We start from the raw sequence: 20564 nt of genomic DNA on the forward strand, positions 1-20564 counted from the left end.
TCATACAGCCTCAAGACAAAAGCAAGAAACTTAGTATGAACTAAGTGGGCATAAAATTAAATATTACATATAAAGAAAAAAATAGAATCATTAAGACAAAGTATTTTCAAATATTTCTGCTGTTCCTCAAAAGACAGATAAAGGAGCTTGGTCTGACAAAATAGACTTAGTTGTAAAAGAGCTGGCAAAGCTTTTAAAACTACTATCCACATGTTGTTGGATATAACTCATTTTAGAATAATATCAAACATATTAAAAATATACTCAAAATGCTTCTAACTTCATCCATCTCCTATTTGTTCTCAAAACACAAGGAAGACCAAAGGCCCCGGGGGGATGAATTAGCTGGGGGGTTTTCCACATGACCAACCATTTTATTAAAATAGGAAAGAACACATTTGGAAAATTATTTCTTTCTCTAAATCATATTTTAAGCACAAAAAGGCAAACTGCATCAAAACAACAGAGTAAAAGCTTTCATAGTAATCACATATACCTATAGCTTAACATAGAATGACATCAAAATTCGTCATTTTCCAAATAGAAGTAATTTGAATTGGTAAAACAGTATCTAAAAAAAATCAGAGCAAGAGTAAGGGGGCGGGGGCAGTAAGGAGAAGAGGGAGATTGAAAAATTATCTAACTCCAATTCTACCTTACTAAACTAAGGTGTGTGTGTATTGGTCTCTAGCTTATAGTTTATACGCAGAGCTTATCTTTTTTTTTTTTTTTTTTTGACCCCGAGAAACATTTAAAGAACAGAAAATTTCCATTAACCATTTACTCAGACTCACTAAGCTTTAACATTTTGCTACCTTTGCTTTATCATTATCCCACCTACACACCCATTATGTAATTTTTGCAACCATTTGAGTAGGTTCACACATCATGCTTCTTCTCTTAAAACTCCAATGTGACACTTTAAGAACAAGACTATTCTTAAACATTAGTTATCAAATTCAGAAAAATTTAAAGTGCTTTTGTCTGTCCATATTTCAATTCTGTCAATTATCCTAATAATGTCCTTAATAGCATTCCTCCCCTTCCAGTACAGTATGGAATCCAGGATCACAGCCTGCATTTGGCTGGCTGCCTCTTCAGTCCAAAGCCTTTCTTTCATGACATCAGTATTTTTTTGTAGAGGCCAGATATTATTTATATTTTAAAAAACCCTCACCCAAGGACATTTTTTCATTGCTTTTAGAGAGAGGAAGGGAGAGAAATATTGATGTGAGAGAAGCATTGACCAGTTGCCTCCCTTACATGCCTGGACCAGGGATCAAATCCGAAATTTAGGCAAGTGCCCTGACCAGAAATCAAACTGGAGACAGTCAGGTTAAAGGATGATGCTCCAACTGAGTCATACCAGCCAGGTCGAGGCTGGGTATTTTATAAAATGTTCACAATTTGGGCTTCTCTGATGTTCCCCACCATTAGATTCAGATTATGCATGCCCTTCTAGACTACTTTATGTCCTTTTAAGGGTGTCGCAGTCACAGACCATGTCCCTATCCTTCTTACTGGTAATATTAACTTTAATCGCGCTCAGTCTTGTTCAGTTTGTCCACTATATGAAGGAGGACCACCCAAAATAACTAAGATTATCTTCTGGAGGGTGAGCACCTTGTAGTACAGGCTTCCCCTGCTAGGTGAGTGTTCTAGGAACCCATCTGTATCAGTGTGCCAGCTGGCATTGTTGTGAGAGGCTGTGTTTGGTTTCACTGAATTTTTTTTTGAAGACTACGCGTTTGCCCATTTCATGATGGGTAATTTACAAGCACACCTGCCCACACCACGCTGAGTGTTCAGCAGTTTTTGACCAAAAATGGCATGACCTCCTGTCCCACCCTCCCTATTCACCCAATCTTGCCCTGAGTGCTTTCCCTGATGAAAAAAAGCAAAGGGAAATGCTTTGCCATGTGAGAGGTGAAACAAAAATGGCAGCAGCACTAAAACGCATCAAGATTGATGAGTTCAAAAACTGTTTTGAGCAGTGGAAAAAAACATCTCGGTAGGTGTATCACATCAGATGGAGAGTACTTTGAAGGTGACCAAAGTTCAAATATGTTAAGAATAAATACACAATTTTTTGATAAATTCTGGGGTTTTTTGGGGGGAGGGTTCCCCTTTGTATAGTTATTTTTCCACTTGCAGCTAATAAGAAATCTGGAAGGAGACTTCCGGCCGAGATGGAGGCTTAGACTGACATGCTCTGTCTCCCTCCACAACTAAGGACTACAACTACCACAAAACGAGAAATAACCAGAAGTTCCAGAAAATAAAGCTACATGGAAGTCCAACGTATGAAGTTATAAACAAGTGGTGCACATCCGGACGGGTAGGAGGGGCGAAGCCAGGGTGGAGGTCAAGCTGTGATGCCCGTGGCAGCTGCAGTGACGAGTGGGGGGACTGCGATAAGCACAGACACCCATATTTAAGGGGAGGCGAGAAGCCCCAGGGGAGCACCCCTGGCTGCAGTCCAGACCCGTCAGCTTGCAATTCCAACGCCAGGGAAGGCAGACCCCCATTGCCTTGGACTGTGAGGCCCAGAGAGCATGGGGACAGAGGAGGAGGCTCCCAGTCTCTCAGCGGAGAGTAACGGCAGGAATCCATTTTAACCCCCGCCCCCACACAAAGCACCACAGTGTGGTGAGAAGGGTCGCCCGGTAGTGAGGAATGCACAGGGCTCTGCCCCAGATAGCGTAGGAGGTGTGACAGCCCTGCCCAAGAAGGAAAGATAAACGAAAACGGTCAAGATGACAGAAATCATGATTGAAATACCAATCACGCAGCTGACCAAAAAGCAAATATGTGAATTAACCGATGAACAAATCAATAATCTTTCTAAGGCTCAGTTCAGAGCTATAGTCATAAGGCAGCTTACAGAATTAACAAAAGATATTGAACAAGACGGGGAAGGAATGAAGGCTAGTCCTGCTGAAATGAATGAAAACACATACGAGACAAGTGGTGAGGAAAGGAAAACCAGGGATCAAATCAACAAATCGGAACATAGGGAAGGAACAAACAGCCAACGAGTGCAGAAAGAGGAAACAAAAAGTCAGGAATATGAGGAGAGGCTCAGAAACCTCTGGGACAGCTATAAGTGAACGAACATACGAATTATAGGGTTGCCAGAAGGTGAAGAGGAAGAACTAGAAATTGAAAAATTATGTGAAAAAATAATGAAGCAGAACTTCCCTAACTTGGGGAAGGAGATAGACTTACAGGTCCAGGAAGCACAGAGAATTCCAGAAAAACTGGACCCAGGGAGAACCACACCAAGACACATTATAATCAAAATGTCAAAAATTAAGGATAAAGAGAGAGTCTTAAAAGCAGCAAGAGAAGAGAATTATGTACAAAGGGGTCCCAATTAGTCTATCAGCTGATTTCTCAAAGGAGACTGCAGGCAAGAGACTGGCAAGAAATATTCAAAGTAATGAAAAGCAAAAACCTACAGCCACGATTACTCTATCCAGCGAAGCTGTCATTCAGAATAGAAGGGCAGTGAAAGTGCTTCTAGGATAAAGTAAAATTGAAGGAGTTCATTAGATCCAATCCACTGTTATATAAGATGTTAAAGGGACTTGTTTAGAAGAAGGATCAAAACTATGAACATTAAAATGAAAACTGTATCACAACCACCAACAACAGATGCTAGGGAATCGAAACAAAGGCAAACTAAACTAAGCAGGCAACGAGAGTGGGAAAACAATTATAGGTATGGGGAACATTATGGGGGGAGGTCAGCAGAGAGGGGTTAAGGGGGGAAAGGGAGGGAGATGATGCAGGAATTAAGAAGCATAGTAGGAGGGAGTGGAGCAGACAGGAAGATGTTGAGAAGTACTATATGCATAACCAATGGGCATGGACTAAGGGGGCTGGACAACTGGAGGGAGGGGCATCACTGGGTGGAGGGGAGCAGAGGGAAAAGAAATTGGGACAACTGTAACAGCATAATCAATAAGATATTTTTTTAAAAAAAGGAAAGAAATCTGGAAGGAGACCCTTAGAGACCATGCAAAAATCCTGAGGCTTAAACTTCCTACCCTATATTTAGCATCCGCTAATGGACTCTTGCTTTAACCAAATTTAATGTAATGTAATGTTTGCTTTTTAAGCCAACTTGAAAATCTTTTTAATAGGCAATTTAAGTCCATTCATATTTGATGCAACTGATGTTTTGTTTCATCTCAGTCTCTACTGTATAATTACTGTATTAGTATTTACTGTGTTCCTTTCTCTATGTGGAATGTTTCCTTTGCTGTTTTTTATATTTTCTTTTGGTATTTAGGAAGGTTAGTAATTTTGTTACAGTTCATTTATACTTTCGTTATTGCCTTAATCCTCTTCATCTTTTCCCTTTTCTTACTTAAGCTTGTAGGTTTAGTCTGCCAATTCTAACTGGTACTGTGTTGCCTACCTATTCAGCAGTCTATGATCTTATTCAACAATACTTACTCTTTCTTGTCCTTTTTTAAGAATGATATTCTTTGTATTGTCTAACATATAACATTTCATATTATTCTTCTACTATTCTTCTTTTAAAATTTAGTCCTTATTTCTACAATATTAATTAGTCCTTAATTCTACAATTCAATAAATCAAATGCTCACAGTCCTTTTGCTGAAGTTTCCCCGGTGATACTTTCATTGGATGGAGCTCATTCTCCAATAAACTCCACATATGGGCTCATTATTTTAACAATCAAAGAGTCCTTCAATGTTCAAAATTGGTTTTGTATCACCACCATAATTGAAGGAATACTTGGCTGGATATTGAATCTTGGGCCTGTACTTTCTTCCTTTCAGTTTCTTGAAATTGCCATTCTGTTGCCATGATTTGAATGTTGATCTTCAGAAGTATGATGCCAGTCCAATTTATCCTTCAAGTTTAATGGTTTACTAAGTATGTCCCAAAGGTGGTTATTTCAGACCACTTTGTCCAGATAAATGGTGGGTCCTTCAAAAAGTAGGTTTAAATTTCTCTTATTCCCAGGAAGTTCTCCTGGAATATAGTTTTTAAGTTTTGTTTCACTGTGTTGTTTTTATTCTTCACAGACTCGTTATGTTGGACACCTTTTCTGGTTCTTCCCTTACAATTGTTTTTTTCTGAGATCCCTTATTTAAAATCTCATTTTCATTTGATGTCCCTTAGATTTTTATTCCACTTTCACTTTCAAGCACTTTATAGTTTACTCATTTCTAAGTCTTTTTCTTTAATTTCTGTCCCAAGTTTGATGAACATTAATTGCATTTCTTGTTTATTTTTTATATTTTTAGTCCTCACCTAAGGGCATGTTTTCTTACCGATTTTTAGAGAGGTAGGGAAAAAGAATGAGAGACAGACAGACACTGATAGGTTGCCTCCTGTACATGCCCCAACTGGGGATTGAATTCTTAACCTAGGTATGTGCAACCTTTTGGTGTATGGGACAATGCTACAACCGAGTAACCCAGCCAGGGACTGTTTTTGTCTTAATTTCTCTCCTTAAATGTTTGGATACCAGGTTGTTTTGCTTGTTTGAAAACTATTTAATCTAGTTTAGAGTACTGTTCTACTTTGTACTATTTTCTACTTTTCAGCTACTTTCCTGAAGTTTTTGTTTTTTGGGGGGTTATTCATAAACTAAAATGCTTTAATACATACTTTTTGTTTTCTTCTAACAGTGTTGCTATGTTTGTTTTTTTCCTCCTAGTCATTTTGTGGACAGCACTCTTTAGTTTTAAAGTACCTTTGGTCAACTTAGGGAAGTGCAGTTTCTTGAATTGATAATGAGAGGAGAGACTGGTGTCTTCTTTCATTTTGCAGAACCCTTCATTTGTTTCTTCCTCTCGTTTTCTCTTCACTCGCTATGCCCAGGAGGCATCAGCCCTTCTCTATTTATCTCCTTCCCCAAAAGCAAAACTTCTCCAAGGCTGCCACTTCTAATCCTGCTCATTCTAAAACTCCTTCCCTTTAGCTGATGCTATAAATTACCAAGTTTCGTCTATGTTGGCACACACTGTTGTACTTTCTTTTTTTTGAGGGTGATTTTGTCTTTGTTTTGCCTACGTCCTTCAATCCCCTCTTCTCCAGTTTATACAGTTTCTAAAGCTTCCCGCTCCACACATTCCACATACAGACCTGCAGCAGCTGTGCAAGCTTTGTTGAAACTTGGCAGTTATTTTATTACTAACAGGTAATTTGAACTTCATGATATTCTTTCTCCCACTAACGCAAAAGGAACACAAATGAAGCCCAATTAACCCATACCTTCTACAGCTTGAGGGGAGGATGTGTGGAGGTAGCCACCATTATCCTTCAGACTGAGAAACCAGTTAAAGCTACATTAATAAATTTTTTTAGTCTCTACATTAGTAAGTTTCTATATTTCCTTACTCTAGCTTTTTAACAAGTTTTAAACAGAATAATTACAATTAAGATTAGTCAGTTACAAAAATTAGCTTCAATTTATCCATCCACCCATTCAACAAATATGTCCAAATGACACGTAAATGATGGGCTAATATGGCTGTATACATTTATCTTAATGCTATCTACAATATAACTAAAAATCATGCCAAACTGTATTTTAGATATTAAAATTATGGATCATAAAATAGAACAAAATAATACAATCATTAATATTAATGATTAATATTAATAATACACACACACACACAAAACCTGTACTGCTTACCATGAGCTGTCATCTTGAGTATGTTAAATTTATGTATCATGCTTTCCAACTAGCTTTGGGTTAACTATGATTGTTTTTCATCATTCCAGAGTGAAGATTATTATTTTCTAGAACTTATTTATAAAGTATACAAAATGTAATTCTGCATGTTTTTTAAGACTGTAATTTTCACAGTTCAGAATAGAACACAAAAAACTGTTACATCCTTATTTCCCCATATAAAAAATATTAGTTGTCACCCTGACCAGCATGGCTCAGCTGGTTGGAGCACTGTCCCATAAACCAAAATGTCACAGATTCAATTCCCAGCCAGGGCACAAGCCTAGGTTGCAGTTCAGTCCCCAGTAGGGGAGCATGCAAGAGGGAACCGATCAATGTTTCTCTCTCACATTGATATTTCTCTCCCGCCCCACTCCCCCCACCCGCCACCAGGTCAACAGTATATCCTTGGGTGAGGATAAAAAATAATCGTTTATCACAATTTTATATTTAATGCAGAAAATATACATACAGTACAATCAAAAGATATAACCAAAGAATGGTACTATCTATAAATTCTCTCATTTTTCTTTTTACTCTTAATCTACATATAAAATATTTTCTCCATCTATTTTATTTTGAATGGAGAAATTGATATTAAAATGTGATACTTTATTTTTCAAATTGACAAAGATAAATCAGAACCTCCACTGATAACTATTTCCTGATTCTGATATACCTTGCAATTTTGTGCTATTGATATACAGCAGCAAATATATTCAACCATGTTCTCAGGATATACATTTTAATATACATGTAATGTGTTTTTGTTTTGTTTACTAGGGAAATGACTACAAATACTTTGAATCTAAGCTATCCACTTATTTTAATTGCAATGCTTGAGATAATTGTAGATTCATATACAATTGTAATAGAGAACCCTTGTTGACTTTGCCCAGCATCCTCCATTGACACAACCACCTATTTTATTCAGATTTGCCAAGCTTTAGTGTACTCATTTGTCTGCATATGTGTGCATATTAAGTTCTACAGTTTATCACCTGTATAGGATCACATATCCATCACTAGTCAAGAGACTGAACAGTTCCTACACCACAAGTGTACCTTATGTTGCTCTTCTATAGTAACGACCTATTCGTTCTCCTGTTAACCCCACCAGATCCGTAAGCTCTGGCAATGAATAAGCTGTCCCCCAGTTTTCAAATTTTTGTCATATCAAAAATATTACATAAATGGAATCATATATATATATAACCTTTTGGGATTGGCTTTTTCCACTCAGCATTAATTCCCTGGAGATTCATTCAAGCTTTTATGTGTATCAATAATTTTTCCTTTTTATTGCTGAGTAGTATTCTATGATTTGTACATACAAGTTTGTTACTCACTTGTTGAAAGACCTCTGGGCTGATTCCAGCTTTGGAATATTAACGTAAAGATGCTATGAACATTTGTAAACAAGTTTTTGTGTAAACTAAGTTTTCATTTCCCTGGAATAAATAACCAAGAGTACAACTGCTGGAGTTTAAGTAATTGCATGTTTAGTTTTGTAAGAAACTATCCGTTTCACATTCCCACCAAAGATGGGAGTGATCTAGCTGTGCACATTCTCACCAGCTTTTAGTGCTGTCACTATTTTTCATTGTAACCACTCTGAAGGTGCAGAGTGATACCCTCATTGTGGTTTGAATTTGTATTTCCCTAGTGACATTGAACATCTTCTCCGGTATTAATAATTAACATCTGTATATCCCCTTCGATAAGATGTTTATATCTTTTGCCAGTTGTCTAAATGGATTGTTTGAGGTTTTTGGTTTGTTTTTTTTTTACACTATTGTATTTTGAGACTTTACATATCCTATAAATTAGTCTTTTGTCAGATACATGATTTACAAGTATATTCTCCCAGTCCATAGCTTCTATTTTTATCCTCTTTGTATGGGCTTTCAAAAATCAATTATTAAATTTTGATGAGTTCCAACTTTTGGTATCAAATCTAAGAATGCATATAGCTTAACCCTAGATGTGGAAAATTTCTTTCCTATTTATATTACTAAAAGTTATAACTTTACACTTTACATTTAACTCCATGATCCATTTTGAGCTAATTTTTGTACACAATGTAAGGTTTAAGTAGAGGTTCTTTTTTGTACATATGGATGCCTAATTGTTCCAACACCATACAGTGAAAATATCCTCCTCCTCCATTTAATCACTTTTATGTCCTTCTCAAAAATCAGCTGGGCATATTTCTTGAAACTATCTGTTTTCCATTAATTCCACTAATCTACTCATCTGTCCCTCCACCAATACCACACAGTGTTTATTATTACAGTTATGTAATAAGTCTTGAAATCAGGTAGACTAATTTCTCCAACTTTAATCTTCTTTTTCCAAAATTCTAGCTATTTTAGTTTCATGGCCTTACACATAAATTTTAGAATGAACTTGTGTGTATCATTAAAAATCTTGCCATATTTTGAAAGGAATTGCATTAAAACTATATAATCTGGGAGAGAATGAACATCTTTGCTATGCTGACTTTTCCAATCAATTGAACAAAGTATGTCTCCCCCTTTATTTAAATATTCTTTTCAGAGTTTGTAGTTTCTAACACATAGATCTGTTTCCCTATCTGTAAAAGGTATTGTACTTTTAATTTCACTTCCCACATGTTCTTTGCTAATATTTTGAAACACAATTGATTTTTATAAGTTTATCTTATAACCTGCTACTTGGCTAAATTCATTTATTGCATCTAGAGATTTTTTACATAAAATATCATGTTATCTAAAATCAGGGGTGGGGACAATATAATTTCTCCCTTTAATTGGTATGCTTTTCATTTCCTCTTCTCACTCTATTGTGCTGGCTAGGATTTCCAGTACTATATTGAATAAGGGTGTTGAGAGCAGACATCCTTGACATTCTAAGGATAAAACATTCAGTCTTTCGCCATGAAGTATTCTGTAACCCATAGGATTTTTTTAGTACATTCCTTCTCGAGTTGGAAAAATTAACCTATTCCTAGTACCTACATTTTTATCATGAGTGTTTGTCGAATTCTGTCAATTGAGTCAATTGATGTGCTCACGTAAATTTTCTTCTTTTGACAAATTAACTCACTGATTTTAAAAAAATATCAATTAGCCTTGAATTCTCGGAATGAACTCTACTTGGCCATGGTATATAATTCTTTTTATATTTTACTTAAGTTTACCTGCTAATATTTTGGTAAGGACTTTCCTATCTATATGCCTTAAGGACACTAGCTTGGTCATAATTTTTGTTGGTTGGTTGGTTGGTTGAAGCTGTCTTTGTCTGGTTTAGTACCAAGATAAGACTCTGCTATTGTTGAGTGCAGCGATGTATAAATGTCTATTAGATTCTGTTGGTTGGTGTTATTGAGTTCTATATCTTTGCTAATTTTGTCTAGAGGTTCTACCTCTCAATTATTGAGAAAGAGGCACTGAAGTCCCTAACTACAACTGTAGATCTGTCAATTTCTCCTTTTAGTGTGGGCAGCTTTTTTTTGTTTTTGCTTCATATATTTTGCAGCTCTATTATTTGGTACACATGCATCTAGGATTGCTGTCTTCTTGATGAATTGACCTTTTTATCATTATATAATGTCCCTGATATTGCCTATACCAATACACTTGAAGGGAAGTTTTTGTAGATAGCATACTACTGGGTCATGTTGCTTTTTAAATCTAATATGCTGATCTTGACTTTTTAGTTGGTATAGTTAGACCACATATATGTAACTAAGTTCACTATTTTAGTTTTTTTGCTTGTTTTCTTTCTCCTGCCTTCCTATGGATTACGTGAACATTGTTTTAATCTCTTTTGATTTATCTATACTGTTTTGAAGGTATCTCTTTTTCAGTATTTGTTCTAGGTATTATATTATATATACATGCCTACTGGTGCCTTCCTTTTACCAGTTCAAGTGAAGTAGAGAATCCTTACCTCCCTTTATGTCCTTCTCCTGCTCCCCTTGAAATATAATTTTCTCAAACATTTCCTCTCTATGTATTTAGACTCACATCAGACAGACAGTATGATAATTTTGGTTCAACCATCATACATAATTTAGGAAACTCAGGAGAAGAAAGAAAGCCAGTTCTATTGACCCAGACTTTCACTTATCATATTCTTTTTTCATTCCTAATGCTCCAAGATACCTACCTTTTAATCAAGCATTCCCTTTCTGTTTAGAGAAGTTTCTTCAGTCATTCTTTAAAACTGGGTCTGCTGGCGACAAATTCTCTTAAAGGTCCCTCATCCAAGAATGACTTGATTTCCCCTTCATTCCTGAAGAATATTTTCACAGCTCTTTCCTGCAACACCCACCTGAAAAATGTGCTACTTCCCTGTGGCCTCCATAGCTTTTGATGATGAACCTACTTATGAAAAATCAGAGTGGTTTCCCATATAAGAAAAGATGCCTTTTCTCACTTGCTGTTTTCAAGATATTTTATGTCTCTAGTTACCAGAAATTTAACTATAACGACCTTATGTAGAATTCTTTTGGCTTATCCTATCTGGGGTTTACTCAGCTTCTTGGATCTGTAGGTTTATGCCTTTTGTCAAATTTGGGAAGTTTTCAACCACTATTTCTTTGAGTATTTTCAGCTCTGCCTTCTTTTTTCTCTCCTTCCAGGACTCCAATGACACAAATGTTACATATTTTGCTATACAGTCCCATGGGTCTTTGAGGAACTTCTTTTCCCCAGTCTATTTCTCTCTGCTATTTAGATTGGGCAATTTTCTATTGCTTTATCTTAAAGTGAATTCACTGAAGCTTTCCACTATCGTCTTCATTCTGCTGTTAAGCCTATCTGTTGAGACTTTTATTTTGTTACTGCATTTTTCAGTTCTAAATTCCATTTCATTTTTCTTTATATCCACTACATCTTCCCTGAGACTTTTCTCAAGTGGGTTTGAAATCTCTCATTGAAGTACTTCTATTACAACTCTTCAAAATATTTGTCACATAATTCTAACATCTGTTATTTCAGTGTTTATGTCTATTGATTGTCTCTTCTTTAATTTATAATATGAACTTTCTGCTTCTTGGTATGTAGAGTGATTTTTTAAAAAATTAAACCTGGACATTTTGGGTATTCTGGATCCTATTTAAATCTGATTTCTATGGTTCCTCTGACACTGCTCCAGTTGGGGAAAAGGTTCCTGCCTCATTATTGTCACGTGGAAATAGACATCTAGCATTTTCCATTTGGCCTCTGCTGTCACTTGAGGTGGGGAGGAACTCTTCACTACTATTGGGCAAGCGTACAGATTCTGGCTGCTCAGTAGGCTTCTGCTGATATCACTTTGGCTGTGAGTGTGCAAAGCTCCTCACTAGTGAGAGGTGGTAAAAATCCTAATTCTCCTCCACATAGGTAGGCATCACTCCAGTGGGGAGAAAAAGGAACACCTCCTTACAATCAGATGGGAGTTGAAGGCCAGGCTCCCCATGCAGTCTCTAGTGACAGTGGACCAGAGAAACAGGAAAATGGCAGTGCGGAGGCTAGTTACTGCCCAGCATAAGTGAAACTGCTGGTTAGCTACTCAGCCTTCTCTGAAACCACCCTGGTGCGGGGTTGAAGAACTTTGTTACAATTTGATGAGGGTAGAAGTTTAGGATCTGGACCAGTCTTGGCTGGCATGGGTAGGGGCAGGGGTCAAAGTCTTTCTGTGGTGTTTGTTTAGAGCAGAGCAGTTAGTATATAAAAGTTCTGTGCCTCACCAGGCTGTCTTTTTCCTGGGCTTTTGATCAGAGAAAGTAGGCTGTTTAGCCTGTGCCTGTTGTAGTTTTCAGGCTGCCAACTTCTTCAGCTCCAAGTCTGGGATATATTAGGCAAAAAGAAAACCCAAGGAACACATCCTGTGTCATTCTTTGAATCCTGAGGTACCTAGTCTTCATGCCTTTTTTCTACTTTTCAGAGTTTTATGTTTGTTTTATATATATCGTACAAGATTTTTAGTTGTTTTAGCAGAGGGAATAGGGAAATTGCACCTCTACTCCATTTTCCTGAAAGCAGAAGTCCCCACTTTTTAAATTGGTTCCCACTATGTCCAACCACACAAATTCCTGGAAAAATGAAGGTAGTCTGTGCAAGAGATTTTTCTCTATGTGATGCTTACAAATTTGGACCACTGCACCATCCAAATTAGTTATTATGGCTGAGCCAGCCACACAAGAATGTCTAAATCGCCAGTTAAATCAGGGAGTATGTCTTAGGATAATAATTTGTACTACATACAAGTTTATATCACTTGTACTGCATGCAAGTTTATATCCTTATGATTTCATAAATACTTATAAATTTAACAATTTTCCATTCAAAACTTTAAAATAATCATGAAACTATGTTTACTTATGAAACAAAATGTCTTTTTACATAATTTGATCTTTCCAAAGACACTATAGGAAACTATACAGCTAAATCCCATTTCAGACTTTTGAACACATAGTTACAATAAACAGATATTTCAAGGTACTTATCCAATAATAAAATAAAAGTATCCTAATAGAAAATGGCCTAGGAACAGTACTGGCCAGAGTAGGCAACTCAATAAATATGTTAAATGACAAAAGATACCCATAAAATAATAGTGTCAAAAAATTTAGTTAAAATAGAAGAAGTACCTCCTCTGTTAATGTCAAACATATGAGGCTCCATCATTTTTGTTCAGTTTGTGAAACAAGCTTTCATAATTAACCAATAAAAACTGTTTCTAATTTTTATGTATCATTAGAATGTATTCTGTATTTAGGACTATCTCCTTATAATACATTCTCAAATGTGCCTGAGAATATGCTGATTCAAGGTTTCTTTGATTACAAAATTCAGAAAGCCTTGTTTTATATAGACATCTCTAATCAGTGAAAATAAAAGGTTCCAATTACCTAATAAATCATTAAGAACAAAATTTTTAAAAAGACTAATACAAGCAATATTTCAGCTGATATTAATCTTTTAAGAGCAACAAATTTATAAAACATGAGGAAATTAAAACATGTATTTTTGTATTCTTATTCCCCTTGGAACATCCCAAGGGCATAAATGTTAATGTAACAAAGCAGAAATAGTCCTTAAATCACCTTAATCCAATGCAGTGCTTCCCAAAATCTGTTCCTCAGAATCCAAGTGTCCCTTGAAATATTAACAGATGTCCCACAGAAAGAGACAATGCTAGGTTAAACACAGTTGAACAAATTTCTCTACTACAGGAACTCTCGGGGAATTTTAAATAAAATATGCACCTTGAACTTCACAAGGAGGACTATAGGTATATAGTTTCCCAAACTTAATCAAAGAAGCCTTCTCTCAAACATCTATTAAATCCTGTTGGAGACTGGTGTTGAACAGAATTCAAACTGAGAGAAAGAGAATGGCAGGAGAGTCCTTAGATACGGGTGCCCTACTTGGCCAGGTAAAATGAAGACCAGAAACAATAAATATCATAGAACTAAATAATAATTCAATAAGGAAAATATTATAAAAACTTTAAAAAAAATGTAGACCATTTCTAGTACTCATTAAAAAAATATCTTCTATCAATTATCTTGAAAACTACCATAAAAATTGATTATAGATGTTATAAGCATCAATTAGCTAAGTGTTAATTTCATTCATATTTTAATCTTAAATATTATTCTCAAGTAATTTATTTGAACGTGACAATAAAAACTCCAGAAACTGGATGTTTTAGATGAACGTTAAAAAATAAACACTTCAATTTTTAACAGAATCTCAAACTTAACTATATGAAATTAAACCTCAGATGTTATTCATCTCACTGTATATACGTAACTATACTATGGTGGTTCAAGAACAAAACATACAAGAGAACATATAACCATCAATGTTGGGTGTGTATGTATGTACGTGTGTTGGTATTTGTGTGTCTGTATACCCAATAATATAAAACACCAGATACCAAAATTAAAAGTAGGAAAATAAATTTTTTAAAAGTTCAATTCAAATTATGGCCAATATTAAATATAGCCTAAATGAGATTTTATAATGTTCCTTTTAACCAGATTTTTACAATCCACATTTATATCAATTTTTCTAAGCACATAAAATTAACAAAATACACAATGGTAAACAGTGATATAAAACTACTTTTAGATGCTGTGTGATGATTTCTATGAATTAAGAAGTGTTTTGAATCCAGAAAATAATGAGAAATCACTTACCTCTAACTAAAGTTCTCTGAAGGTAGTATCCTCCTTAGAACCCCTATCTTGGGTAGTTTTACCTGCTGTTATTTCCCTCAGTAAATTCCAGCGAAGTCTAGGAAGTTTTAAGTTGCCTTCTGCAAGCCCTATTAGCGCATGTGTGTTACAAACCTGCTCACATACTGCCTCATAGCTGTAACTTCCAACTCCCACTGAATCACCACCACCACCACCCGTGTATCAATAGATGATACTCTCTTTGGAGAATTTCACTTAGAAATGTGACTTTTTTCAATTCTCCAAAAATATTCTCCAAATTGTTCCGCTGCTGTGTCTGTAATGTACTTGAGAGAGTGGTGGCAATTCAGTCGGTGAATAAATCATGACAAAAACAATCAGCTAAACAATTATATTTGCTGAATACTCAAATATAACAATGCAATAAAACAAAACTAGTTTCCTCAACATTCAACTACTACATTAAAAAATAAACGTATATGTGAAAACCCCTTCATAAAAAATATTTTGTAAAAAAGGAGGAAAAATATTCTATATTACCTGTGCCTATCAAATATTTTCCTAGTATATTTTGCTTAAAAAACGCTAATATTTAGAAATAAGATAGAAAATAAATCATTGAAAGACAAGTGTTAACCAATTTCCAATGGTTTTTCAGTTTAAGACTTCTAACTTAAACTGCCAAAATAAAGTAAAAGCAAAACAAAAATGAAAAACAAAATTAGTCACTCAAACCACAGCCAATTTGATATACCTAGAATGGCAGTTTACAAAGGGTACACTTAAGCACTTAACAGAAAATTTTCAAATATATTCAGGAAGCAGACTGAAAAGTAGTGGAGGAAAGAAATGAGACCTTATCTTCACTACCCAGAAAAGGTCTTTTACTTTGGATTTCACTCACAGATTCCATAACTGCTTGCTGATTACTTCTTTTAGCCATATAAAAGTAGGAGAAAAGAGAAAAAGGAATCAAGTGTCCTATAGACTAGAGGACTAAGCCATATACGTAGCACTATTTTAGAAGATCAAGTAGACGAGCTTTAAAAACACTGATTTTGGCAAAGAGCCATCATCAGCTTGTAAGCATAAATAAAACCTGAACAACATCATGATGAAATTCTACTTTTTTAGACGTCTCATTTAGCTCTGAAAGTTTCCCCTGGCTCATAATAGGTCGTAAGTAAATGTTTCTCAATACTCTCATTTCAAATATCAACTTAACTCCTTCCATGACTCTCGTTTCATATGAGTAAACACACATAAGAATAAAATACAATAATAAAATTACCAAAAACCAATTAAGAAATGAATAACAGGAGACTAGAAAAATCTTAATCTCCCACTTATATATTAAATATATTAATAAACTAACCACATATGATTCTAATTCTTCAAGTTATCTATGCTTCTACAATGCATGGATTTAAATTAAATTTTAGAATAGATATTATCCTTTAAAAATGTGGCCTCTGTTTATCATAAAACCAAAAGTTACTTTTCCAATTTTAAAAGTGAATGGAATAGCCACAGCCAGTGGGGTTCAGCTGGTTGGAGTGTTGTCCTGTAAACCAAAAGGTCACAGGTTCAGGCACATGTCTAGGTTGAGGTTCGGTCCCTGGTCAAGGGGTCTATGAGAGGCAACCGATCAATGTTTCTCTCACACATTGATGTTTCTCTCCTTTCCTCTCTTTAAAATCAATAAGCATGTCCTCAGATGAGGATTAAAAACAAACGAACAAAAAAGAAAAGTGTATGGAACAAATGTATTTCCTAATGCAATCAAAGGTCACAAAATAGCATTTATAGAACAGATTGTTTAGAGGTAAAAAAAAGAAATAAAGTGAAATAATCTAGTCACCTATCAGAATAAAACACTGAGCCATGAGGCAGTATATATGCATTCACCTTCCCTCTTATACATGCACTATTAGGACTCACTGAAGGGTCAAAAATCTTCTAGATCTTGCTAGTTTAAATGCAGGAATGACTAACAACCCAAGAAGGTGTATCTAGGATGATACTTACCTCATAATAGATTATACCACTGTGCTATTATATATTCTGTGCATGGATACACAAGTAGTCAGTAGAAAGGTACACACCACACTAGCAAATGCTTGGCTGGACCCATACGGTCGGATGACCAATGGAATATCAAGATATGTGTCGATTCTCCAGCCCTCGTAACCACATTCCAGACATCTCACATAGTCCTTCAGCTTGCCTTGATATAGTTCATTTATAAGATCAGCCTAAAAATAAGAACATTTACATTTTAAAGTGTTGCTTAAAAATAAAATTTAAAATATGTGAAAACACAATTTCATACTTTTAAATATGAATTTCAAAAGGACCTTCATTCTGACTGTTGAACTTTTAAGCTTTAAGACTTATATAAAATCCAATGGAAAAAAATGTAGGCTTGATAAAAATATCAATAAAATTAGATTAACAGTAATGTAAAAATCAAGTACAGACATTAACTACTCCAATTCTCATATATTAAAAACCCCACTATTAAAAATGTTCTGTTGAAATCAGTTACCAATTTGTTATACTAATAAGCCTCATATCTTTTCACTGGCTGAAAATACATCCTAATCTATCACTTTAGGCATGTTAATAATTACACAGTTAAATAACTGCCCGTTTTTATAGCTTAATATATGTATATCACCACTCTCACAATAATATATTCTGATTTCTAAAATCCCATCTACTAGTTCAAATATAACTTTTTAACTTTCAGTAACATATGTAAAACAATTTTAAGAAGATTATAACTTTAAAAATGTATAGAAAAATTTTTTTAGATCTTAAACTCCATCTCCCTTAAAATATCCTCACCTAAAAGAATGGATTTCTCACCTAGTTCCCCAAACTTAGCCAATTGGAGCTGTTCTGGCCCCAAAAGGGCACATAACTTCCTAAATCAGGACTCTCCAAGTGAATGTCCTGCCTCAAGATTCCTGTACCCAAACTTTGGAACTCAGTAGGAATGCCCCAATTGATCTAAATAAAAGTGTTAACCCATACGGGTAATGTAACAAGAAGAAGGGTAACTTCAGACTTTATGAAAAAGAAACAGGCCACTAATACCAGCTACATAAGTTACTAAAATACAATCCAACAAGATTATGTAGAAAACCTAGATCACTGAATAAAATTTTTTTCAAATCTCTTAAGAACAGCCAAGAAGAAAACACATTACAGTTCATTAATTTAACATCTCTTCAAATGTCTAGGGCTTAAAGCCTTCAAGTTAGGGTCCACCATTATTGTCTACTCTTAAATATTTAATGAAGCCTTCTTCATTCACCTGCCCTAGTCACATTAGATTTCGTCTTCTGTATCATTTCTAGTGGTTCAATCCAGTGTCTTTAAGGTTTGACAGTAACCCACAGAAAGAAAATAATTTTCATTGCAACCCAGTACATATAACTATAACAAAAGTTACATAATAATAATACTTGCCCTTATGTGATATTCTCTTATACTTTTCTTTTCTACATTTTTTTAAAGTGCTGGTGTGGATTTACTAAACTTCATAGCCCATGAATAGATCACAATCTACAGTTTAAAAAACATTGGTCAAAGATATCCTAACAGTTCAAACCAGAAAACAGACCCTCCAGACTACTGCCCAGATTCTCCAACCCCTCCCCCCTTTTTAATCCCTGTGATTCTCTATCACTACACCCACTATAAATCCTCTGTACTGAGTTGAGCCCCATCCAATTCAGCCTTACACCTCATCTCAATGACATATCTAATGTTATTACATCTTCTAAACCTGCTCCACCCTCCACTGGCTAAGAACAGGGTCAGAATAACAAGGATCCAAAATGTCAAAACAAAGGCAATGGTTGATGAATATACTTTGTAATGTGCTACCGATTATAGACGTGTAATTTACTTAAATATCTAATACTGTTCAAAAAGCATCCCCCCAAATCATATATACACACACGTACAATATATATATATATATATATATATATATATATGAATCACATAGTTTTAGCTAAAAAGAAACCATCTAGATGATAGAGCCCAACTTCCTATTTGAAAATAAAGACAAGGAAGCCGAGGTCTACAGTGGTTTAACAAGGATTTTTATGACTCAGTTAATGGCAAACTGAGAACCTAGTATTTTCAATTTCCCATTTAGTACTTTCACAACTGAACTATGACCAAGCTAAAACATTCCAACAGAACAGAAGTCACTTAAGGTAAAAAGTGATTTAGTAGAAAACATTCCCATCAACTTGAAAGAACTACCTGTTCTGTTTGTTTCCACTTCTGCTCCAAAGCATCAAACATGACTCTGCACAGTTCTTGTACATCATGCTGTTGCCAAGCTATTTTAAGACAAAATTTGATTAAAAATAGCAATAAATTTAGTGTAATAAAACATTGATTGTTTAAAAACAAATTTGTCAGAAACATTCAAAAGACTACACAAAACAATGCAAAATTAAAAAAAAAAGTACACATAATAGTCATTACAAGGCAATCACAGGAAAAGAACAAAGGTATCTCAGTATTTGTAAATAACATGCTTTATGGTGCTATGTATGATATTTGCTATTTTACTTTTCACTACAAAGTTAAGAAAAAAAGATGACAAAGTTAAACTTTTTAGATTAAGTACATGTAAGTAGAGTATAACCAATGCATTTTACAGGAAATTTTTAAGTGATCAAAAATTTACACCTCAGAGCTTAAATTTTAAAAATAAATTATTTTTAAATCCCAGCGAAAAGCAATGAAAACGTTTCAGGTTAATTAAGTTCTTAACACAAATTTTGTGTTATATTGATATTTGTTTATAATACTGTCTGCCAAAATTCCTCTGAATATTAGAAATACTTATCATTACAAGAGAATTAGTACCCTCACTACTATCCCATCCAAAGCTTCTTGTAACATCTGTGGTTTCAATGGCTCTCTTTTTGCTTGTTTGTAACAATACAAAAAGCCTTTGTAGTTGGTATGGGATACTTGTCACTGGATCTTCTTCAGATTCTTCAAATTCCCACCTATTGAAATAAAATGACTGAAAATTATTTACAAAATATTTTTATTTTCCAAAGCATAATTAATATTAGCATAATATGTCAGATCCTATAGTTTGAATATTAACAAGCTATTACTATCATGAAACATTAGTCTTTCTCCAATTCATAAATTCAGAAGAAACTTAGACTTTAATAAGAAAAGACATAAGAAAGCAATGTGAAATAAAAGTAACTGTCAAATTTGAATCTGATCAGGGCTCTTTTCTAATTATTAACTCACAAAAAAATACAAGGAAGAGAACAATATTAAAGGACACCATGGCATTCAACCGTCAAAATCTAAACTGTTAAAAACTATAGGACAAATGACGCATGTGTGTGTGTGTGTGTATTTTTTTTTTTCCAGCTTTTCTTTATTGATTATATTGTTACAATAGTTGTGTATTTTTTTTAAGGAATAAATTACAAGGGGAAAAAAGACAGAAAGGGAATTAAATAGATTAAATGTTTTATCAATCATATTTCAATGCACAAGTCTTACTTGGATCCTAATTTGAACAGATTGTTTAAACAGATTATGAAGTAATCAGGGAAATCTTAGCATTGACCTGAGATATAATTTACAGATGGTATGATGAGG

The 20564-nt window shown here is 34.7% G+C and overlaps 1 protein-coding gene across 3 annotated transcripts in view; it reads right to left on the reverse strand.

Annotated features, from left to right (window-relative positions):
- USP47 (ubiquitin specific peptidase 47) overlaps window positions 1-20564 on the reverse strand; it is a 107110-nt gene that overhangs the window by 35436 nt on the left and 51110 nt on the right. For all 3 annotated transcript variants that reach the window (XM_090264037.1, XM_090264034.1, XM_090264031.1), the window contains 3 exons: window positions 19800-19945; window positions 19185-19264; window positions 17006-17155 (listed from right to left, as the gene is read on the reverse strand). In XM_090264037.1, the coding sequence (XP_090120163.1) occupies window positions 17006-17155; window positions 19185-19264; window positions 19800-19945 (376 nt within the window). The remainder of the gene's footprint in view (window positions 1-17005; window positions 17156-19184; window positions 19265-19799; window positions 19946-20564) is intronic.

The sequence above is a fragment of the Furipterus horrens genome, unplaced genomic scaffold (assembly GCF_987537825.1).
Source record: "Furipterus horrens unplaced genomic scaffold, mFurHor1.1.pri manual_scaffold_2, whole genome shotgun sequence".
NCBI classification, from domain to species: domain Eukaryota; kingdom Metazoa; phylum Chordata; class Mammalia; order Chiroptera; family Furipteridae; genus Furipterus; species Furipterus horrens.